The sequence below is a fragment of the Phyllobates terribilis genome, unplaced genomic scaffold, assembly GCF_046119375.1.
Source record: "Phyllobates terribilis strain yellow unplaced genomic scaffold, ASM4611937v1 Scaffold_12__6_contigs__length_324123572, whole genome shotgun sequence".
Lineage (NCBI taxonomy): Eukaryota > Metazoa > Chordata > Amphibia > Anura > Dendrobatidae > Phyllobates > Phyllobates terribilis.
The window spans coordinates 92302406-92326783 of NW_027362772.1; the positions used below are offsets into that span (position 1 = coordinate 92302406).

At 57.2% G+C, this 24378-nt stretch overlaps 2 protein-coding genes across 7 annotated transcripts in view; one reads left to right on the forward strand and one right to left on the reverse strand.

Annotated features, from left to right (window-relative positions):
* LOC141172202 (protein-arginine deiminase type-1-like) overlaps positions 1–2420 on the forward strand; it is a 138328-nt gene extending 135908 nt beyond the window's left edge. Inside the window, exons 16-17 of one of the 2 annotated variants that reach the window (XM_073656151.1) lie at positions 1427–2076; positions 2119–2420. In XM_073656151.1, coding sequence (XP_073512252.1) covers positions 1427–1660 — 234 coding nt within the window. In that variant the 3' untranslated portion in view covers positions 1661–2076; positions 2119–2420. The remainder of the gene's footprint in view (positions 1–1426; positions 2077–2118) is intronic. The other variant, XM_073656152.1, reaches the window with a different exon arrangement.
* Positions 2421–3716: 1296 nt separating this feature from the next.
* On the reverse strand, positions 3717–22012 carry RCC2 (regulator of chromosome condensation 2). 5 transcript variants are annotated; one of them, XM_073656156.1, is made up of 13 exons: positions 21838–22012; positions 19647–19921; positions 19255–19348; positions 18956–19099; positions 14506–14637; positions 14329–14417; positions 14141–14255; positions 13882–14048; positions 13569–13749; positions 13386–13491; positions 5935–6007; positions 5447–5524; positions 3717–4866 (listed from the first exon to the last, which is right to left on the reverse strand). In XM_073656156.1, exons 2-13 carry the CDS (start codon positions 19902–19904, stop codon positions 4762–4764), a joined length of 1542 nt encoding a protein of 513 aa, XP_073512257.1. In that variant the 5' UTR covers positions 19905–19921; positions 21838–22012; the 3' UTR covers positions 3717–4761. The 5 variants fall into 5 exon arrangements, with proteins under 5 accessions (XP_073512257.1, XP_073512255.1, XP_073512256.1 ...); XM_073656154.1 differs by lacking the exon at positions 21838–22012 and adding an exon at positions 21655–21778; XM_073656155.1 differs by lacking the exon at positions 21838–22012 and adding an exon at positions 21586–21777 and having other exon boundaries at positions 3717–4575.
* Positions 22013–24378: the final 2366 nt, after the last annotated feature.

Sequence of the window (24378 nt, forward strand, 5' to 3'; positions counted from 1 at the left end):
CATCTGGCATCTTTAAAGATAGCCCCCAGTTAGTCTTCTGCGCCCTTTAGCATCTGTAAATACAGACCTCAGTAAGCTCCCAATCAGCCTTACTGACCCCCTGGCATCCGGAAGAATAGTATCTATTAAGTCTCCTTCCCCATCTGGCAGCTGTAAGGTCAGTTTCCTGTGGATTACCCTGCAAATAAACAGAATTGTACCATAGAGTGGAGCAGAGAACAGGAATTGTAGTTGCTTTCTCAGAAGTCAATCTTTAGGAGTCTTCAGCCATACCGCCATATAGTGCAGAGGCTGCTCCTGTCCTGTCTAGCAGGAAAAAAGTAGTGAACAGATGATCATTGTGCAGAGACCTGGGGAGAGTGACTGAGCATGTGGCCTCCAGCACTCGGCTCATTAGAGGGAGGTGAGTGAGCGGTTGCGTGGCCTCCAGCACTCGGCTCATTAGAGGGAGGTGAGTGAGCGGTTGCGTGGCCTCCAGCACTCGGCTCATTAGAGGGAGGTGAGTGAGCGGTTGCGTGGCCTCCAGCACTCGGCTCATTAGAGGGAGGTGAGTGAGCGGTTGCGTGGCCTCCAGCACTCGGCTCATTAGAGGGAGGTGAGTGAGCGGTTGCGTGGCCTCCAGCACTCGGCTCGTTGGCTTGCGTGGCCTCCAGCACTCGGCTCGTTGGCTTGCGTGGCCTCCAGCACTCGGCTCGTTGGCTTGCGTGGCCTCCAGCACTCGGCTCGTTGGCTTGCGTGGCCTCCAGCACTCGGCTCGTTGGCTTGCGTGGCCTCCAGCACTCGGCTCGTTGGCTTGCGTGGCCTCCAGCACTCGGCTCGTTGGCTTGCGTGGCCTCCAGCACTCGGCTCGTTGGCTTGCGTGGCCTCCAGCACTCGGCTCGTTGGCTTGCGTGGCCTCCAGCACTCGGCTCGTTGGCTTGCGTGGCCTCCAGCACTCGGCTCGTTGGCTTGCGTGGCCTCCAGCACTCGGCTCGTTGGCTTGCGTGGCCTCCAGCACTCGGCTCGTTGGCTTGCGTGGCCTCCAGCACTCGGCTCGTTGGCTTGCGTGGCCTCCAGCACTCGGCTCGTTGGCTTGCGTGGCCTCCAGCACTCGGCTCGTTGGGTTGGGTTGCGCGGCCTCCAGCACTCGGCTCGTTGGGTTGCGCGGCCTCCAGCACTCGGCTCGTTGGGTTGCGCGGCCTCCAGCACTCGGCTCGTTGGGTTGCGCGGCCTCCAGCACTCGGCTCGTTGGGTTGCGCGGCCTCCAGCACTCGGCTCGTTGGGTTGCGCGGCCTCCAGCACTCGGCTCGTTGGGTTGCGCGGCCTCCAGCACTCGGCTCGTTGGGTTGCGCGGCCTCCAGCACTCGGCTCGTTGGGTTGCGTGGCCTCCAGCACTCGGCTCGTTGGGTTGTGTGGGCGCGTCTGACCCTTCTCTTCTCCTCTCCAGGTGAACATGCTCGTCCTGGGAAAACATCTGGGAATTCCGAAACCATTTGGCCCCCGAATCTCCGGTTCCTGCTGTCTGGAGGAGAAGGTGCGGTCCTTGCTGGAGCCCCTGGGACTGCGATGCACCTTCCTTGATGATTTTGCCACATACCACCAATTCCTGGGGGAAGTGCACTGCGGCACCAATGTAGTCAGGAAGCCGTTCTCCTTCAATTGGTGGGAGTGCGACATTTAACGTGGGGTCTTCAGGGTGAACTGTGTAACGATGGGTGCAGTAAGGGCTCTGCAGAGCGTTACTCCCGTAGGACTGCAGCTATTGATACTGACCAAGACAAGAGGGGACGCAGGAGGCAAACAGCTGCCTGTGGGCTAAGGAGGAGACCGGGAGACATTGAGGCCTGGAGCAAGCACTGACCCCGGATACAGACCGCACGAGGGTCCTGGGGCATTTAGTAATTTCTACATTACATCAAAAAATTGGCCTCCCCCCCCAAATCTCCATGTGATCCCCACATCTTGGGATCTCCTGGTCTCCTCCTCAGCGTCATGTTCTCTGGATTCGCCTCCCTTGTCCTCCAGCCGCAGTGACATCTGCAAACCCCACGTGTGCAAAAATCTCCACGCCCCTGCAGCCATCGCTGGAGCCCGCAGGTTGGAGCCCGCAGGTTGGAGCCAGCAGGTTGGAGCCAGCAGGTTGGAGCCAGCAGGTTGGAGCCAGCGGCCTGTGACCACAGTAGCCCTGATAAAGCCCAAATAATAATTAGGGATCTCCCTTCTACCTGTGATTAGTCCCAGAAATGTGACATCCCGGACGACTGGGATCCGGGTTACCAATGTGAATATTCACGGGCGCAGTCACATGACATAGTATATATGTATACTTGACGCTGCTTCTCTCTAGTGTATTACTCGCTCACACCCCCTGCTGGTCATTCTGCGCCACTGTCCAATGTCATATTTATAAAGTATCAAATAAAGAAACAATGTAACAGAATCTCCTGCTCTGACAACCTCAGACCTAGTTTAACCCTTTTCTCAAATGACATGAACTTACTGTACCCAGGATCTGCTGAGGAGTAAAAATTTAGGGCTCACTGCGCCATCTTGTGGACAAAATAGATATTACACACTCCAGCTGTACAATACCCAGCACTCACTCCTGGACCGATCACACGCCTGCCAGAGGCGCCCGTGACGTCACACAGGCGCAGTCACACGCCTGCCGGAGGCGCCCCGTGACGTCACACAGGAGCCGTCACACGCCTGCCGGAGGCGCCCAGTGACGTCACACAGGAGCCGTCACACGCCTGCCGGAGGCGCCCCGTGACGTCGCGCAGGCGCCGTCACACGCCTGCCGGAGGCGCCCCGTGACGTCACGACTACCAGAGGCGCCACATTACATCACACAGGCACGGTCACACGCCGGCCGGAGGCTCCCCGTGACGTCACACAGGCGCGGTAACACGCCTGCCGAAGGCGCCCCGTGACGTCACACAGGCGCGGTAACACGCCTGCCGGAGGCGCCCCGTGACGTCACACAGGCGAGGTCACACGACTACCAAAGGAACCACGTTACATCACACAGGCGCGGTCACACGCCTGCCGGAGGCACCCCGTGGCGTCACACAGGCGAGGTCACACGACTACCAAAGGAACCACGTTACATCACACAGGCGCGGTCACACGCCTGCCGGAGGCACCCCGTGGCGTCACACAGGCGAGGTCACACGACTACCAGAGGCGCCACGTTACGTCACACGCCTGCCGGAGGCGCCCCGTGACGTCACACAGGCGAGGTCACACGACTACCAAAGGAACCACGTTACATCACACAGGCGCGGTCACACGCCTGCCGGAGGCACCCCGTGGCGTCACTCAGGCGAGGTCACACGACTACCAGAGGCGCCACGTTACGTCACACGCCTGCCGGAGGCGCCCCGTGACGTCACACAGGCGAGGTCACACGACTACCAAAGGCGCCACGTTACATCACACAGGCGCGGTCACACGACTACCAGAGGCGCCACGTTACGTCACACGCCTGCCGGAGGCGCCCCGTGACGTCACACAGGCGAGGTCACACGACTACCAAAGGCGCCACGTTACATCACACAGGCGCGGTCACACGACTACCAGAGGCGCCACGTTACGTCACACGCCTGCCGGAGGCGCCCCGTGACGTCACAGGCGCGGTCACACGACTACCAGAGGTGCCCCGTGGGGGCTGCCGGGGTCTCTGTGCTGGATCAGTGTGTGTTCTTTTAGATAAAAGTTCAGACTTGGACACAGACTTATTTTTTATTTTTTTTTTATTAAACAATGACCTTGAGAAATATAAAACGCAACAAAACGAAGAGATACGACATGGAGCCCCGCGAGAGAAGCCGCTTCCGTCACCGTGAGCGGCGCAGACACATGGAGGGGGTCAAAGCAAAAGACAAAACTGTACAGGTAATGTTCAGACGGCGCCGAACTAAATCATAAGCAAAACTCGCTGCCGTCCGCTAATCGTGGAATGGTTCGGACTAGAAACGAGGGACATTGGGGGCAGAACTGAAACGTTGCTTTATTGCCATGTGCGGGAACCCCTTAAACCTTACAGAAACAAAATGGCGGATGAGCGCGGCAGCTCGCCGACGATGCTATAAAGAGGGGGGGGACATTAACTCTTTCTATACTGTACGGAACTTTTTTTTTTTCCCCATTTTATACGTTATATCTAACAAAAAAATCTAAAATAACAAATGAGCTTTCTATGTAACAAGGCTGGTAACGCGCGGGCGGAGCGTGAGCCGCGCCGCGCGCCAACCACACGCACGTGTAAGTGAAGGCACCAATAGTGCGGCCCTGCTGGGTCAGAGCCGCTCACGCTGCCAGGAACACTCGGGTCACAAGGCACCGATAATCGGACACTCGCGAGGAGTCCGGAGCGCAGCTCGGCGCCGGGCGCACTCTGCTTTGCATCAGCGTCGGGCGGCACCGGAGGGTGAAGCGGAGGAGGGGACATCGGCGGGAGACTGAGGAAGCAGCATATGGCAGAGTAAGGAAGGGACAGTCAGGTCCTGGACTTCTGGCCCTCGCGTCTTCAAAGAAACATGGCCGCCATGGAAACAGCAGATATTAAAGTTTTGTTTTTTGTTTGTTTTTTTCCTGGAAAAGTGGAGGAATGTGTGTGAATGGTTTCCGGTCCCCTGGGGTTGGGATCAGCTGCCTCACCCCTGTCAGTGCTGGCAACGCCTGCCACAGCGGAGGGCACTGCAAGGGTCACTAGAGGGAGGACGAGAGGAGTGGTTGTTGTGGTGTCTCCTCCAAAGTCAGGAAGGGGCTTGTAAAGCATCACAGGGTGCGAGGGTTGTACTCCGGGAGCTTCTTCAACTTCTCCTTGTCTTGCTCCGTTTCATCCCGCGCCACAATCATGGTATGTGAGTAGCCCATGGCCACCTATGGGGAGAGGAAACGGGCAGGGGGCCGTCAGGGGAAGGGCGCCGGGGCAAATGGGGGCCGTCAGGGGAAGGGCGCCGGGGCAAACGGGGGCCGTCGGGGCAAACGGGGGCCGTCGGGGCAAACGGGGGCCGTCGGGGCAAACGGGGGCCGTCGGGGCAAACGGGGGCCGTCGGGGCAAACGGGGGCCGTCGGGGCAAACGGGGGCCGTCGGGGCAAACGGGGGCCGTCGGGGCAAACGGGGGCCGTCGGGGCAAACGGGGGCCGTCGGGGCAAACGGGGGCCGGGGCAAACGGCGCCAGGGGAAACGGGGGCCGGGGCAAACGGCGCCAGGGGAAACGGGGGCCGGGGCAAACGGCGCCAGGGGAAACGGGGGCCGGGGCAAACGGCGCCAGGGGAAACGGCGCCAGGGGAAACGGGGGCCGGGGCAAACGGGCAGGCAGCATCAGGGGAAGGGGGCCAGGGCAAAAGGGCAGGCAGCATCAGGGGAAGGGGGCCAGGGCAAACGGCGCCAGGGGAAGGGGGCCAGGCGGCATCAGGGGAAAATGAATGGCCAACAGTCAAGTGGGTGGAGACTCACCTGCTCCGAGTAGATGCCGTCTAACGTCTTCACCTCCTGAGCGGTTGTCGAGGACTTGGCCTTGTTGTCACCATAACCCTGTAGAGATCAGACATTAGTAAGATGTCAGGACGCAGCTCTGATGGTGGCAGCGGTCTACATGCTGGATAAGGGCGCAGCACAGAAAACTCTCAGTGTTACAAGACGCCGGGGAGCCATTCGCTCACATCACCAGACGTGTGGCAAGTCAGATCCTACACGCTTGTAACCTCCAGAGCCGCTGCCCCCTATAGACCCGGTGTCAGCACAGAGGGCACCGTGCGGGGGAAGAGAGGTGCACGCGCCATGTCTGCACCAGGCGGGGTGCAGCACAGATCAAGGTGGTGGTCAGCATCTGACTGCCCAGGGTGCAACATGTATAAGGCCATGCACCCGCAGAATCGTGACCGCAGCGAGAAGTGGGGTTGCACTTTAAAAAAAAAAACACAGCGCGAAGATGACGGACTCACCAGCTCCCCGAAGGTGGGCGAGGGTCCCCAGCTGATGGTGCTCTCGTCGGCTGCCACAATAACACTGCTTTTGCTACAGAAACAAAAGACGTGAGCAGAATTAGTCCACAGGTCACATCACTATATAATGAGGAGCACACGGAGGGGCGACCTCCACATAGTGACCCTTTTTTGAGAGGCATGTAAAAGTTTAGGCACCCCTGGTCAAAATTCCTGTTATTGTGAACAGTTCAGCAAGTTGAAGATGAAATTATATAAAAGGCCTAAAGTTACAGATGTCACATTTCCTTTGTATTTTAGAAGAAAAAAAATTACCGTATTTAAATATTACTATAAGACGCACCCCAAATTTTGGGGTGGAAAATGGGAAAAACTTTTTTTTTTATAAGATGGGGGGGGCTGTCTTATAGTCCAAATAGGTCCCTTACCTGGGGGGCGGTGGAGCGGAGGGACCCTGCTTCCTTGTGATCCCCACTCCACCACCACAGCAACTCCCCGGTAGGCCTGTATTCGGACCATAAGACTCCCCCCCTCCCCTTCCCCATTTTCCTCCCAAATGTGTGTGTGTGGGGGGGGGGGGATCTTATGGTCTGAAAAATATGGTATATGCATGTCAGGTTTTACATTTTAAAAATTACGAAGGAAAATGGGCCGATGCAAAAGTTTGGGCACCCTTGGAGATTTGTGTGCTCAGATAACTTTGACCAAGATTTCAGCCCTTCAATAACCTGTTCGGGTCATGGCTTGTTCACCATCATCGTTAGGAAAGGCCGGTGATGGAGATTTCCCAGGTTTATAAAGACCTCCTCTAACCTTGTGCCAAAACCAGCAGCCATGGGACCTTCTAAGCAGCTGACAATAGTGGAGGCCACAAAGCAGGAGAAGCTATAAGAAGATGGCAAAGCGTTTTCAAGTTACCATTTCCTCAGTTTGAAATGTAGTTAAGAAATGGCAGTTACCAGGAACAGTGGAGGTCAAGATAAGGTCTGGAAGACCAAGCAAAATTTAAGTGAGAGCTGCTTGTAGGATTGCTAAAGAGTCAAATCAGAACCCTTACGTACGGTGGATTCCACCTTTCCCACACTCCACGCCCCATTGGCAAACATGGTGGAGGAGTAGGTTTTCTCCTGTCAGATAACTTCTCCTTCACCCAAATCCCACTGCCACCCTCCATTACTCTCCCCTCTTTTGAGGTGCACTGTGTGCGCATCTACTCCCCCTACAACCTCCAACTGGTCGTCATCCAACGTCCCCCAGGACCAGCCATCACCTTCTTAGACCATTTCACCACCTGGCTACTGCATTTCCTTTCCGCTGACATCCCCACTATCATAATGGGTGACTTCAACATCCCCATTGACACTTCCCGCTCAGCTGCCTCTAAGCTTCTATCTCTCACTTCACAAAGACGGCCACACACTGGACCTCATCTTCACCCGCCTCTATTCCTTATCTAACCTCTCTAACTCACCTCTCCCTTTGACTACAACCTACTTACATTCTCTTCTCTCTCCTCTCCAGGGCAACAATCTCCCTTCCACAAGCTTCCATTCCCTCTCAGAAATCTCAAACACCTTGACCTACACTCTCTCTCTGAATCCCTTCTCCCTCTTACAGACATATATTCCTTACACGATGTAGATGTTGCTGCAGCTTTATATAACACCACAACAGCTGCAGCTCTCAATTCAGTCACCCCTCTCACACATTCAATAGGCAACCCTGGCACACCACCCTGACTAAAGAACTGCGAAGGGACTCCAGGGTTGCTGAGTGGAGATGGAAAAGGTCCCACTCCAATGAACAATTAATCGCATTCAAACAGTCCCTCACTACCTTCAAGTCCACACTCACTGCAGCAAAACAAACCTACTTCTCATCTCTCATATCCTCCCTGTCTCACAACCCTAAACAACTATTCAACACTTTCAATTCTCTCCTCCATCCCCCAGCTCTCCCTCCCTCTCCTCTCAGCAGAGGACTTTGCATCATTCTTCAAGCAGAAGATGGACACCATCAGACAAAGCTTTTGCCTAAAGTCCCCCCAGCCCCTCCCCACACCTACTCAGACCTCTTCCTCCAAAACCAGTTTCTCCACCATTCCAAAAGATCAACTTTCCTCCTTACTCTCCAAATCACAGTTCACCATCTGTGAACTTGACCCAATCCCGTCCCACCTCATCTCCAACCTTACCACTATCTTCATCCCAACCCTAACCCACCTCTTCAACCTGTCACTAACAACTGGTGTCTTCCCCTCATGCTTCAAACATGCCTCAATCACACCCATCCTCAAAAAGCCCTCCCTTGACCCTTCCTCTCTGTCTAGCTATCACCCCATAGCACTTCTCCCCTAAGCCTCAAAACTACTAGAACAACGCGTCCATCTTGAACTGTCCTCCCACCTCTCCTCCTGCTCCCTCTTCGACCGCCTGCAATCTGGCTTCCGACCGCACCACCCTACTGAAACTGCCCTGACTAAAGTCATCAACGACCTACTAACCGCCAAATCCAAGCGACACTACTCCATCCTCCTCCTTCTGGACCTGTCATCTGCCTTCGACACAGTGGACCATTCCCTCTTAATCCAGATTCTCTCATCTCTTGGCATCACAGACTTGGCCCTATCTTGGATCTCCTCATACTTAACAGACCGGACATTCAGCATCTCCCACTCACACACCACCTCCTCATCTCGCCCCCTATCTGTCGGTGTCCCCCAAGGCTCAGTTCTAGGACCCCTGCGCTTCTCCATCTACACCTTCGGTCTGGAACAGCTCACAGAGTCTCATGGCTTTCATTATCACCTCTATGCTGATGACACACAGATCTACCTCTCTGGACCTGATATCACCTCCTTACTAACCAGAATCCCACAATGTCTGTCCGCCATCTCATCCTTCTCTGCTAGATTCCTAAAACTTAACATGGACAAAACAGAATTCATCATTCCGCCATCTCATTCATATCCCCCATCTGACTTATCCATCAACGTCAATGGCTGCCCACTCCCCCCAGTCCCACAAGCTCGCTGCCTCGGGGTAACCCTGGACTCTCCTTCAAACCACATATCCAAGCCCTTTCCACTTCCTGCCAACTCCAACTCAAAAATATCTCCCGGATCCGCACATTCCTTAACCATGAATCTGCAAAAACACTAGTGCACGCCCTCATCATCTCCCGCCTCGACTACTGCAACCTCCTGCTCTGTGGCCTCCCCTCTAACACTCTCACACCCCTCCAATCTATCCTAAACTCTGCTGCTCGACTAATCCACCTGTCGCCCCCTCTATTCCCCGGCCTCTCCTCTCTGTCAATCCCTTCACTGGCTCCCCATTGCCCAGAGAATCCAGTTCAAAACCCTAACCACGGCATACAAAGCCATCCACAACCTGTCTCCTCCATACATCTGTGACCTAGTCTCCCGGTACATACCTGCATGCACCCTCCGATCCTCACAAGATCTCCTGCTCTACTCCCCTCTTATCTCCTCCTCCCACAATCACATACAAGATTTCTCCCGTGCTTCCCCCCTACTCTGGAACTCTCCACCCCAACATATCAGACTCTCGCCGACCGTGGAAACCTTCAAAAGGAGCCTGAAGACCTACCTCTTCCGACAAGCCTACAACCTGCAGTAATCCTCGCTCCACCATACTGCTGCACGACCAGCTCTACCCTCACCTACTGTATCCTCACCCATCCCTTGTAGACTGTGAGCCCTCGCGGGCAGGGTCCTCTCTCCACCATACCGCTGTACGACCAGCTCTACCCTCACCTACTGTATCCTCACCCATCCCTTGTAGACTGTGAGCCCTCGCGGGCAGGGTCCTCTCTCCACCATACCGCTGTACGACCAGCTCTACCCTCACCTACTGTATCCTCACCCATCCCTTGTAGACTGTGAGCCCTCGCGGGCAGGGTCCTCGCTCCACCATACCGCTGTACGACCAGCTCTACCCTCACCTACTGTATCCTCACCCATCCCTTGTAGACTGTGAGCCCTCGCGGGCAGGGTCCTCGCTCCACCACACCGCTGTACGACCAGCTCTACCCTCACCTACTGTATCCTCACCCATCCCTTGTAGATTGTGAGCCCTCGCGGGCAGGGTCCTCGCTCCACCATACCGCTGCACGACCAGCTCTACCCTCACCTACTGTATCCTCACCCATCCCTTGTAGACTGTGAGCCCTCGCGGGCAGGGTCCTCGCTCCACCATACCGCTGCACGACCAGCTCTGCCCTCACCTACTGTATCCTCACCCATCCCCTGTAGACTGTGAGCCCTCGCGGGCAGGGTCCTCGCTCCACCATACCACTGCACGACCAGCTCTGCACTCACCTACTGTATCCTCACCCATCCCCTGTAGACTGTGCGCCCTCGCAGGCAGGGTCCTCTCTCCACCATACCGCTGCACGACCAGCTCTACCCTCACCTACTGTATCCTCACCCATCCCCTGCAGACTGTGCGCCCTCGCAGGCAGGGTCCTCTCTCCACCATACCGCTGCACGACCAGCTCTACCCTCACCTACTGTATCCTCAACCATCCCTTGTAGACTGTGAGCCCTCGCGGGCAGGGTCCTCGCTCCACCATACCGCTGCACGAACAGCTGTACCCTGACCTACTGTATCCTCACCCATCCCTTGTAGACCGTGAGCCCTCGCGGGCAGGGTCCTCGCTCCACCACATTACTGCTTGACCAGCTCTACCCTCACCTACTGTATCCTCACCCATCCCTTGTAGACTGTGAGCCCTCGCGGGCAGGGTCCTCGCTCCACCATAACTCTGCACGACCAGCTCTACCCTCACCTACTGTATCCTCACCCATCCCTTGTAGACTGTGAGCCCTCGCGGGCAGGGTCCTCGCTCCACCATACCGCTGTACGACCAGCTCTACCCTCACCTACTGTATCCTCACCCATCCCCTGTAGACTGTGAGCCCTCGCGGGCAGGGTCCTCGCTCCACCATACCACTGCACGACCAGCTCTACCCTCACCTACTGTATCATCACCCATCCCTTGTAGACTGTGAGCCCTCGCGGGCAGGGTCCTCGCTCCACCACACCGCTGCACGACCAGCTCTACCCTCACCTACTGTATCTCACCCATCCCTTGTAGACTGTGAGCCCTCGCGGGCAGGGTCCTCGCTCCACCATACCACTGCACGACCAGCTCTACCCTCACCTACTGTATCTCACCCATCCCTTGTAGACTGAGCCCTCGCGGGCAGGGTCCTCGCTCCACCACACCGCTGCACGACCAGCTCTACCCTCACCTATTGTATCCTCACCCATCCCCTGTAGACTGTGAGCCCTCGCGGGCAGGGTCCTCGCTCCACCATACCGCTGCATGACCAGCTCTACCCTCACCTACTGTATCCTCACCCATCCCTTGTAGACTGTGAGCCCTCGCGGGCAGGGTCCTCGCTCCACCATACCGCTGCACGACCAGCTCTACCCTCACCTACTGTATCCTCACCCATCCCCTGTAGATTGTGAGCCCTCGCGGGCAGGGTCCTCGCTCCACCATACCGCTGTACGACCAGCTCTACCCTCACCTACTGTATCCTCACCCATCCCTTGTAGACTGTGAGCCCTCGCGGGCAGGGTCCTCGCTCCACCATACCGCTGCACGAACAGCTGTACCCTGACCTACTGTATCCTCACCCATCCCTTGTAGACTGTGAGCCCTCGCGGGCAGGGTCCTCGCTCCACCATACCGCTGTACGACCAGCTCTACCCTCACCTACTGTATCCTCACCCATCCCCTGTAGACTGTGAGCCCTCACGGGCAGGGTCCTCGCTCCACCATACCACTGCACGACCAGCTCTACCCTCACCTACTGTATCCTCACCCATCCCTTGTAGACTGAGCCCTCGCGGGCAGGGTCCTCGCTCCTCCTGTACCAGTCGCCGTCACGTTTTGTTAAAGATCATTGTAATTGTTTTGGTATGTATACCCCTATCACATGTAAAGCGCCATGGAATAAATGGCGCTATAATAATAAATAATAATAACCCCCACTTGACTGCAAAAGACCTTCAGAAATATTTAGCAGACTCTAGCTTTGTGGTAAATTGTTCTACTGTTCAGAGACACCTGCACAAATATGGCCTTCATGGAAGAGTCATCAGAAGAAAACCTCTCCTGCGTCCTCACCATAAAATTTAGCATCAGAAGTCTGAGAAGAACATCTAAACAAGCTGATGCATCGGGGAAACAAGTCCTGTGGACCGATGAGGAAAAATAGAAGTCTCTGGCCACAATGATCAAGGTATGTGTGGAGAAAAAAGGGCACAGAATGTCAGGAAAAGAACATCTCACCAACCATTAAGCATGGTGGTGGATCAATCATGCTTTGCACTTGTGTTACAACAAATGACACTGGGAATATTTCACAGGTAGAGGGAAGAATGGATTCAATGAAATTTCAGCAAATTCTTAATGCATACATAACACCATCTGTAAAAAAAGCCGAAGATGAAAAGAGGATGGCTTCTACATATGGATAATGATCCTAAATACAAGTCACAATCTAAAATAGACGACCTCAAAAGGCACAAGCTGAAGGTTTTACAACGGCCCTCACAGTCCCCTGATCTGAACATCATTGAAAATCAATCTATCTAATCAGATTTTGCGGTTTATAAGACGCACCCCAAATTTTGGGGTGCAAAATAGGAAAGAATGTTTTTTTTAGATAAAATGGTACACCTTATAATCCTTTTTACCTGGGGGGGCAGGGGAGGCTCTCGAGAGACTAGCATGATCTGCGCATGCTCCGACGGCCATTTTGCCGAAGCGCAAGGCTATGTACGGGACAGGGAACCTCTCCTCCGCTCACCGCAAACTTCTGAGGACGAGGCTGCAGCATCACCCTGGTATCGCCGCCACCACCACCTTAAATCAACGACACTTCTTTTGAGGACGAGGCCTGTAGCATCGCCCTGCTACCACCGCCACAAACCTGTATCCGGGACCCCGATCCGAAGCCGCCCTCCCAGGTAAAATACCGTAAGCTCACATTATAAGACGCAACCCCTTATTCCTTCCAAATTTGGGGGGTTAAAAGTGCACCTTATAATCTGCAAAATATGGTACATTCTTGCCTAAAATACAAAGGAATTGTGTCATCCGTAACTTTAGGCCTTTTAGATAATTTCATCCTCCACTTGCTTTACTGTTCACAATAACAGGATTTTTGACCAGGGGCGCTATAATTTTACATGCCACTGTACATCGGCAGCACTAGCCAGCCATGGCCTCGATCACCGGCAGTTATCAGCACATGCTAGGACTAGTTGTTTTGGGATCATTATGATTGCCCAGCTCCTATCTGGATCTTGGAAAGCTGAGTGAAACTAATAACCATCACAGCAGGAGGTGAACTGCATTGCGTTGCGGCGGAGTCCCCCTCCATGGATCTCTGAAGCCGCATGGAAACTCACCCACAGGCCAAACTCCGAACTTTCCAGCCGCATAGATCCTGCACACTTTTGGGGTACATGGTGGAATCACGGGATGTGTTTGTTGCTCCCCAGAAGAACAGACCACCTAGAAATCACACTCCGGTCAGAGACCCCCAACATTAGCATCCAGTCCTCCCCCCCGCACCTCTGTACGGCACTCACCCATCTCACTGACGGCAAAAGAGGAGGTGGATCCGGCGTAGATCTGGGAGGCGCCGCGTCCGGGGAAATCAAACAGTTTCACAAGCCTTGGGACCATCTCGTCTTTTTGCTCGGTGTGCCCCAGCCGCCCGTACCCGCCAAATCCCCAAGTGAAAACGCGTTTCTGAGAGTCCAGCACCAGCTGTAAAACGCAGACAGAAAAGTTGAGGAGCCCCGAAAAACTTACAAAAACTTCACACTGCTTGTGGGTTAATGGCACAGGACCCTCTGCTGCAGCTCGGAGGCAGCGCACTTTTCATGGCTGGCTTCTCACCGTGTGGTTGATGCCGCAGGCGATGTCTCTCACAACCACATTGGTCACCGGAAGAACTTGCCCGTCCTTTGTCTTTTCAATAAAAATGGCGATCCGACGCGGTATCAGCTCGCAGTCGTACTCGATCCGATGCGCCCGCGCTATGTACTTGCCGTCAGAGTTGTGACCTGTTTGGGGGTAAATGAACAAGATCTTGATGTCAGATACGACCCCACTAGGAACGGATGATGAGGAGAGTAGTACAATACTGGCGACTTACCCAGCTGTCCGTACTCGGGGCAGCCAAAAGAATACAGGTTCCCTTTGCAGTCCATGATCATGCTGAACTCTGCACCGCACGCCACCTTGGTGATTGGCTGCCCGTTATACAGTATCTGGGAAGGAACCACATGCCGATCGTTACATCGGGTTACAGGCAGGTGGGAGGCACCCGGCGCGGGCACTCACCTGAGCCGGGCTGGACACGGCGTCTGTCTTATTACCCAGGCCGAGCTGACCCATCTTGTTCTCTCCGAACGCATAGACGGATCCGTTCTCTGCAGAGAGCATGATAAGCTGATTACACGTACACCCCCCGCATTCAGTGCAGTCACCCTCTAGACCTGCCGATCCTGTGCCGCGTACCTGTGAGCGCCAGCGTGTGGTTCCTGCCGCAGGACGCGTACACAAACACTTCTTCCTTTACGCTATCGATGGGTTTGGGGGCGTCCACTCTCTTGATGTCTCCGTGCCCGAGTTGACCCTTCTCGTTCCGCCCTGCGATTAAATCATCGTTTATAGAAGGTCACATCCAAATCAGCGTCCACCAGGCGAGGGTTAAAGGGTAACTCTGCCCGCGTGAAGCGACACGGCCATCGTGCTGGACTCAGCTTTCTTTCAGTTACTGGCATGTCCCTAAGAGTATATGGTGGGACTCGGTGTCCTGAGACCCCCACACCAACTGCCCAGATAACAGTTCAGAAATTGCTCAGCTTCTGCACGAGGACGCACACAGCGGTATATGGCCTCAATACTGAGTCTGGGGGTCTCCGCGCTGCTCGGCATCACTGAAATCTGACTCATCCCCTCCGACACGGCCTCTCCTGCTGCACTTTCATACAGTCGATTCCACCTCTCCCATACCCCCCACCCCACCGGCAAGCATGGTGGAGGAATAGGTTTCCTCCTATCAGATAACTGCTCCTTCACCCATATCCCACTGCCGCCCTCCATTACTCTCTATTGAAGTGCAGTGTGTGCACCTCTACTCCTCCTCCAACTGGCCGTCATTTACCGCCCCCCAGGATCAACCACCACCTTCTTTGACCACTTCACCACCTGGCTGCTTCATTTCCTTTCCGCTGACATCCCCACTATCATCATGGGCGACTTCAACATCCCCATTGACACTTCCCACTCATCTGTCTCGAAGCTTCTTTCCCTCACGTCCTCCTTCGGCCTCGCTCAATGGTCTTCCACAACCACTCACAAAGACGCACTGGACCTCATCTTCACCCGACTCTGTTCCCTATCTAACCTCTCTAACTCACCTCTCCCTCTCTCTGACCACAACCTACTTACATTCTCCATCCTCTCCTCTCCAGGGCAACAATCCCCACTCCACAAACTTGCATACCCTCACAGAAATCTCAAACACCTTGACCTACACTCACTCTCAAAATCCCTCCTCCCTCTCACAGACACTGGGTCCTTACATGATGCAGATGTTGCTGCCGCTTCATATAACACCCCAATAGCTGCAGCTCTCGTATCTGTCACCCCTCACCAAAACTCGCACAATCAACAGACAACCCTGGCACACCAGCCTGACTAAAGAACTGCGACGGGCCTCCAGGGTTGCTGAGCGGAGATGGAAAAGGTCCCACTCCAATGAGCACTTCATCGCATTCAAACAGTCCCTCACTACCTTCAAGTCCACACTCACTACAGAAAAACAAACATACTTCTCATCTCTCATATCCTCCGTGTCTCACAACCCTAAACAACTATTCAACACCTTCAATTCTCTCCTCCGTCCCCCAGTGCCTCCTCCCTCTCCTCTTATTTCAGCCGAGGACTTTGCCTCATTCTTCAAGCAGAAGATGGACACCATCAGACAAAGCTTTTGCCTAAAGCCCACACAACCCCTCCTCATATTTACTCAACCTTCCTCCTCCAAAACCAGCTTCTCCACCATTATGGAAGATCAACTTTCCTCCTTACTCTCCAAACCACATCTCATCACCTGTGAGCTTGACCCACTCCCATCCCAACCTTACCACAGTCTTCATCCCACCCCTAGCCCAACTCTTTAACTAGTCATTAACAACTGGTGTCATCCCCTCATGCTTCAAACATGCCTCAATCACACCCATCCTCAAAAAGCCCTCCCTTGACCCATCCCGTGTCTAGCTATCGCCCCATATCACTTCTCCCCTTTGCCTCAAAACTACTGGAACACCACGTCCACTCTGAGCTGTCCTCCCACCTCTCCTCCTGCTCCCTCTTCGACCTCCTACAATCTGGTTTCCGAACGCACCATTCTACTGAAACTGCCCTGACTAAAGTCACCAACGACCTACTAACCGCCAAATCTAAGCGACACTACTCTGTCCTCCTCCTCCTGGACCTGTCATCTGCCTTTGACACAGTGGACCATTCCCTCTTACTCCAGACTCTCTCATCCCTCGGCATCACAGACTTGGCCCTATCCTGGATCTCCTCATACCTAACAGACCGGACATTCAGCGTCTCCCACTCACACACCACCTCCTCATCTCGCCCCCTATCAGTCGGTGTCCCCCAAGGTTCAGTTCTAGGACCCCTGCTCTTCTCCATCTACACCTTTGGCCTGGGACAGCTCATAGAGTCTCATGGCTTTCAGTATCACCTCTATGCTGATGACACACAGATCTACCTCTCTGGACCCGATATCACCTCCTTACTAACCAGAATCCCACAATGTCTGTCCGCCATCTCATCCTTCTCTGCTAGATTCCTAAAACTTAACATGGACAAAACAGAATTCATCATTCCGCCATCTCATTCATATCCCCCATCTGACTTATCCATCAACGTCAATGGCTGCCCACTCCCCCCAGTCCCACAAGCTCGCTGCCTCGGGGTAACCCTGGACTCTCCTTCAAACCACATATCCAAGCCCTTTCCACTTCCTGCCAACTCCAACTCAAAAATATCTCCCGGATCCGCACATTCCTAAACCATGAATCTGCAAAAACACTAGTGCACGCCCTCATCATCTCCCGCCTCGACTACTGCAACCTCCTGCTCTGTGGCCTCCCTTCCAACACTCTCGCACCCCTCCAATCCATCCTAAACTCTGCTGCCCGACTAATCCACCTGTCCCCCGCTATTCCCCAGCCTCTCCCCTCTGTCAATCTCTTCACTGGCTCCAGTTCAAAACCCCAACCATGGCATACTAAGCCATCCACAATCTCCTCCACATATCTGTGATCTAGTCTCCCAGTACATACCTGCACGCAGCCTCCGGATCCTCACAAGATCTCCTGCTCTACTCCCCTCTTATCTCCTCCTCCCACAATCGCATACAAGATTTCTCCTGTGCTTCCCCCCTACCCTGGAACTCTCTACCCCAATACATCAGACTCTCGCCGACCATGGAAACCTTCAAAAAGAGCCTGAAGACCCACCTCTTCCGACAAGCCTACAACCTGCAGTAACCACTGCTCCACCACACCGCTGCACGACCAGCTCTACCCTCACCTACTGTATCCTCACCCATCCCTTGTAGACTGTGAGCCATCGCGGGCAGGGTCCTCGCTCCACCATACCGCTGCACGACCAGCTCTACCCCCACCTACTGTATCCTCACCCATCCCTTGTAGACTGTGAGCCATCGCGGGCAGGGTCCTCGCTCCACAATACCGCTGCATGACCAGCTCTACCCTCACCTACTGTATCCTCACCCATCCCTTGTAGACTGAGCCATCGTGGGCAGGGTCCTCGCTCCACCATACCGCTGTACGACCAGCTCTACCCTCACCTACTGTATCCTCACCCATCCCCTGTAGACTGTGAGCCCTCGTGGGCAGGGTCCTCGCTCCACCATACCGCTGCATGACCAGCTCTACCCTCACCTACTGTATCCTCACCCATCCCTTGTAGACTGTGAGCCATCGCGGGCAGGTTCCTCGCTCCACCATACCGCTGTACGACCAGCTCTACCCTCACCTACTGTATCCTCACCCATCCCTTGTAGACTGTGAGCCCTCAGAGCAGGGTCCTCGCTCCACCATACCGCTGCACGACCAGCTCTACCCTTACCTGTATCCTCACCCATCCCCTGTAGACTGTGAGCCCTCGCGGGCAGGGTCCTCGCTCCACCATACCGCTGCACGACCAGCTCTACCCTCACCTACTGTATCCTCAACCATCGCTTGTAGACTGAGCCATCGCGGGCAGGGTCCTCGCTCCACGACCAGCTCTACCCTCACCTACTGTATCCTCACCCATCCCCTGTAGACTGTGAGCCCTCGCAGGCAGGGGCCTCGCTCCACCATACCGCTGCACGACCAGCTCTACCCTCACCTACTGTATCATCACCCATCCCTTGTAGACTGTGAGCCCTCGCGGGCAGGGTCCTCGCCCCACCATACCGCTGCACGACCAGCTCTACCCTCACCTACTGTATCATCACCCATCCCTTGTAGACTGTGAGCCCTCGCGGGCAGGGTCCTCGCCCCACCACACCGCTGCACGACCAGCTCTACCCTCACCTACTGTATCATCACCCATCCCTTGTAGACTGTGAGCCCTCGCGCGCAGGGTCCTCGCTCCTCCTGTACAAGTTGCCTTCACATTGTGTTCAAGATTATTGTAATTGTTTTTGCTATGTATACCCCTTTTTCACATGTAAAGCGCCATGGAATAAATGGCGCTATAATAATAATAAATAAAAATATAAAAGCCCAGCAGAGACTGAGGACATGATGTGAACGCAGCCGTAGACATCTTCCGGAACTTGTGTATGAGGTGTGTGGCGCCCCCTTCTGTCTTCACGATACTGGACCGGGCAGGAGATGGAGCCCAGGTGTAGTGTGACCATGGTACTCACCCCAGCTCCATATCTTCCCCTCCGTGGTGATGAGTATACTGTGAGCGGAGCAGGGCCCGGAGGCCACAGTCCGGACATGCACGCCCGTCAGGCAGCCGTATCGGTGAGGTCCCCACAGGTTCTGGCCCAAGTTACGATAAGCAGCTAAAGAACACAAAAACATCTATGTAAGACGACGAAAAGCGCCCCCTACTGTCAGAGGCTGCTACGACCCCGAAGCCTGCCCTCCCTACAAATATAAAACCTTGCACCAGTGATCCCAGCTGAAATCACGTCCTGGATGCGTCTGATTGGCTCACCTTGCAGTTTAGGCACTTCTTTCCTTCCAATCAAATCCCAGTTAGTGGCTCCAAAAATCAATAATTGACCATTTGCTTTAGAGCCTTCAAGTTTCTGGAAAAAAAAAAATAGAAATCAGAATACATCCGACTGCGACGCCTCCGGGAGGAAAGGAGAGGGCAGCCGGACGCCGCGGGACGGGTCTGGGAGGAGGCGGCCCATCATCATCACCGGGGCGGCGGAGGACAATTTCCAGCACAGCACATAGAAGCCACAAAACTGGTTCTAATCCATCCATTACTGAGGATTATAACTACTCAGAGGCTGCAATAGCGAATACATAATACAAGACCAGCTTCCCAAAACCAAGCCCCTTGTCAGATGAAGACGGCCCCATAACACTAATCCTTACGATCTTCTCCTTGGTGTGCTCGGGCTCGTTGACTACGACAGCCGCTGGTACAGGAGCTTTGCTGCCGCCCTTTCCGCCGGCTCCACGTTTGCTGTTGGGCCCCTGGAATCCATCAGATCCCGGGCCCCCGTCCAGGTCGTCGTCATCGCTGCTGAACTCGTCCCGGTCTCTCTTCTTGCCTGCCGGCTTCTTCCTGCCTCCAGGACGGGCAGCGCCATTCCCGGGTCCGGCTCCATCTGTCACCTTCTTTCTTGGCATGATGAACGAGGGGGTCACTGTGGGGAGCAAGAGACGCTGGGTGAGACACCCACAAACCCCATTGTATGCAGCCGGCGCGCCCCAAAAGTCACCCGACCCCCGCCGTGTGCAGCCGGCGCGCCCCAAAAGTCACCCAACCAGCGCCGTGTGCAGCCGGCGCGCCCCAAAAGTCACCCAACCCCCGCCGTGTGCAGCCGGCGCGCCCCAAAAGTCACCCGACCCCCGCCGTGTGCAGCCGGCGCGCCCCAAAAGTCACCCGACCGCCGTGTGCAGCCGGCGCGCCCCATAATACCCCGTCCCTCCGTATACAGCCAGCGCGCCCCATAATAACCCGTCCCTCCGTATACAGCCAGCGCGCCCCATAATAACCCGTCCCTCCGTATACAGCCAGCGCGCCCCATAATAACCCGTCCCTCCGTATACAGCCAGCGCGCCCCATAATACCCCGTCCCTCCGTACACAGCCGGCGCGCCCCATAATACCCCGTCCCTCCGTATACAGCCGGCGCGCCCCATAATACCCCGTCCCTCCGTATACAGCCGGCGCGCCCCATAATACCCCGTCCCTCCATACACAGCCGGCGCGCCCCATAATACCCCGTCCCTCCGTACACAGCCGGCGCGCCCCATAATACCCCGTCCCTCCGTACACAGCCGGCGCGCCCCATAATACCCCGTCCCTCCGTATACAGCCAGCGCGCCCCATAATAACCCGTCCCTCCGTATACAGCCAGCGCGCCCCATAATACCCCGTCCCTCCGTACACAGCCGGCGCGCCCCATAATACCCCGTCCCTCCGTACACAGCCGGCGCGCCCCATAATAACCCGTCCCTCCGTATACAGCCGGCGCGCCCCATAATACCCCGTCCCTCCGTATACAGCCAGCGCGCCCCATAATACCCCGTCCCTCCGTATACAGCCAGCGCGCCCCATAATACCCCGTCCCTCCGTATACAGCCAGCGCGCCCCATAATAACCCGTCCCTCCGTATACAGCCAGCGCGCCCCATAATAACCCGTCCCTCCGTATACAGCCAGCGCGCCCCATAATAACCCGTCCCTCCGTATACAGCCAGCGCGCCCCATAATAACCCGTCCCTCCGTATACAGCCAGCGCGCCCCATAATAACCCGTCCCTCCGTATACAGCCAGCGCGCCCCATAATAACCCGTCCCTCCGTATACAGCCGGCGCGCCCCATAATACCCCGTCCCTCCGTATACAGCCAGCGCGCCCCATAATAACCCGTCCCTCCGTATACAGCCAGCGCGCCCCATAATAACCCGTCCCTCCGTATACAGCCAGCGCGCCCCATAATAACCCGTCCCTCCGTATACAGCCAGCGCGCCCCATAATACCCCGTCCCTCCGTACACAGCCGGCGCGCCCCATAATACCCCGTCCCTCCGTATACAGCCGGCGCGCCCCATAATACCCCGTCCCTCCGTACACAGCCGGCGCGCCCCATAATACCCCGTCCCTCCATACACAGCCGGCGCGCCCCATAATACCCCGTCCCTCCGTATACAGCCGGACTCTAAGCAGAAAGACACAAATAATCAACAAACGACAACATCCGATGTGAGAAGACCCCAAAATCTACCGGGGGACCCCGATATAATCCGAGCGCGGCTCAGCCGGAACCCCAAGAATGAACCAGGAGAACCCGCTCCCCCGGTATTACCGCTCCCACAGACCCCGGTGTCCCGCCCCCGACAGTACAGTCCCGGCCGCTCCCGGTGTTGCCCCTCACGTGCGCTCGCGGTGCCCTCAGTCCGGGGAGAGCGCGGCCCTTTGTCCGGAGCCGCCGGTGACTGCTGTGAACAATGGGCTGTGTGTCTGGGCTCCGGCACCACGTGGTTCCGCCCCCACATCCCCTCCCCCCCCCACCCCACACACAGAGAACCCCGGGGACCGCGATGGCGCCGACGCTCACCTGACTCCGCACCGGCCGCCGGTCACACCGATAGTCTGTCTGTCCCGACAGCTGAAACTTCCGTCACGACACAGCCGCCCGGCACAACACCAAACACAGGCACATGGAGAGCAGCGAGACGAGCCCGGCCAGAGCGACCCAGACTGCTACAGCGACCACTGGAGGCGGGAGGAGCGCACTGCGGCGCGGAAGAGAGTCAGGAGCTCACAGCGACCCCTACAGGCGGGAGGAGTCACGTGACCCTACCTCACGCAGACACTGACTGAGACAGCGAATTTTCCCGCCTAAACCTAACACTGCCTCAGAGCAGCTGCCAGAACACGGCAGACACCACCTCATCTCTCACCGCCATCGTCCCCTCATCCACTCCGCACTGCCATCGTCCCCTCATCCGCTCCGCACCGCCATCGTCCCCTCATCCGCTCCGCACCGCCATCGCCCCCTCATCCGCTCTGCACCGCCACCGTCCCCTCATCCGCTCCGCACCGCCACCGTCCCCTCATCCGCACCGCCACCGTCCCCTCATCCGCACCGCCATCTTCCCCTCATCCGCTCCGCCACCGTCCCCTCATCCGCTCCGCCACCGTCCCCTCATCCGCTCTGCACCGCCACCGTCCCCTCATCCGCTCTGCACCGCCACCGTCCCCTCATCAACTCCGCACCGCCATCGCCCCCTCATCCACTCCGCACCGCCCCCTCATCCGCTCCGCACCGCCACCGTCCCCTCATCAACTCCGCACCGCCATCGCCCCCTCATCCACTCCGCACCGTCCCCTCATCCGCTCTGCACCGCCACCGTCCCCTCATCCGCTCCGCCATCGCCCCCTCATCAACTCCGCACCGCCATCGCCCCCTCATCCACTCCGCACCGCCCCCTCATCCGCTCCGCACCGCCATCGTCCCCTCATCCGCTCCGCACCGCCATCGTCCCCTCATCCGCTCCGCACCGCCATCGTCCCCTCATCCGCTCCGCACCGCCATCGTCCCCTCATCCGCTCCGCACCGCCATCGTCCCCTCATCCGCTCCGCACCGCCATCGTCCCCTCATCCGCTCCGCACCGCCATCGTCCCCTCATCCGCTCCGCACCGCCATCGTCCCCTCATCCGCTCCGCACCGCCATCGTCCCCTCATCCGCTCCGCACCGCCATCGTCCCCTCATCCGCTCCGCACCGCCATCGTCCCCTCATCCGCTCCGCACCGCCATCGTCCCCTCATCCGCTCCGCACCGCCATCGTCCCCTCATCCGCTCCGCACCGCCATCGTCCCCTCATCCGCTCCGCACCGCCATCGTCCCCTCATCCGCTCCGCACCGCCATCGTCCCCTCATCCGCTCCGCACCGCCATCGTCCCCTCATCCGCTCCGCACCGCCATCGTCCCCTCATCCGCTCCGCACCGCCATCGTCCCCTCATCCGCACCGCCATCGTCCCCTCATCCGCTCCGCCATCGTCCCCTCATCCGCACCGCCATCGTCCCCTCATCCGCACCGCCATCGTCCCCTCATCCGCACCGCCATCGCCCCCTCATCCGCTCCGCCATCGCCCCCTCATCCGCTCCGCACCGCCATCGTCCCCTCATCCGCTCCGCACCGCCATCGTCCCCTCATCCGCTCCGCACCGCCATCGTCCCCTCATCCGCTCCGCACCGCCATCGTCCCCTCATCCGCTCCGCACCGCCATCGTCCCCTCATCCGCTCCGCACCGCCATCGTCCCCTCATCCGCTCCGCACCGCCATCGTCCCCTCATCCGCTCCGCACCGCCATCGTCCCCTCATCCGCTCCGCACCGCCATCGTCCCCTCATCCGCTCCGCACCGCCATCGTCCCCTCATCCGCTCCGCACCGCCATCGTCCCCTCATCCGCTCCGCACCGCCATCGTCCCCTCATCCGCTCCGCACCGCCATCGTCCCCTCATCCGCTCCGCACCGCCATCGCCCCCTCATCCGCACCGCCATCGCCCCCTCATCCGCACCGCCATCGCCCCCTCATCCGCTCCGCACCGCCATCGCCCCCTCATCCACTCCGCACCGCCATCGTCCCCTCATCCGCACCGCCACCGTCCCCTCATCCGCACCGCCATCTTCCCCTCATCCGCTCCGCCACCGTCCCCTCATCCGCTCCGCCACCGTCCCCTCATCCGCTCCGCACCGCCACCGTCCCCTCATCCGCTCCGCCATCGCCCCCTCATCAACTCCGCACCGCCATCGCCCCCTCATCCACTCCGCACCGCCCCCTCATCCGCACCGCCATCGCCCCCTCATCCGCTCCGCACCGCCATCGCCCCCTCATCCGCTCCGCACCGCCATCGTCCCCTCATCCGCTCCGCACCGCCATCGTCCCCTCATCCGCTCCGCACCGCCATCGTCCCCTCATCCGCTCCGCACCGCCATCGTCCCCTCATCCGCTCCGCACCGCCATCGTCCCCTCATCCGCTCCGCACCGCCATCGTCCCCTCATCCGCTCCGCACCGCCATCGTCCCCTCATCCGCTCCGCACCGCCATCGTCCCCTCATCCGCTCCGCACCGCCATCGTCCCCTCATC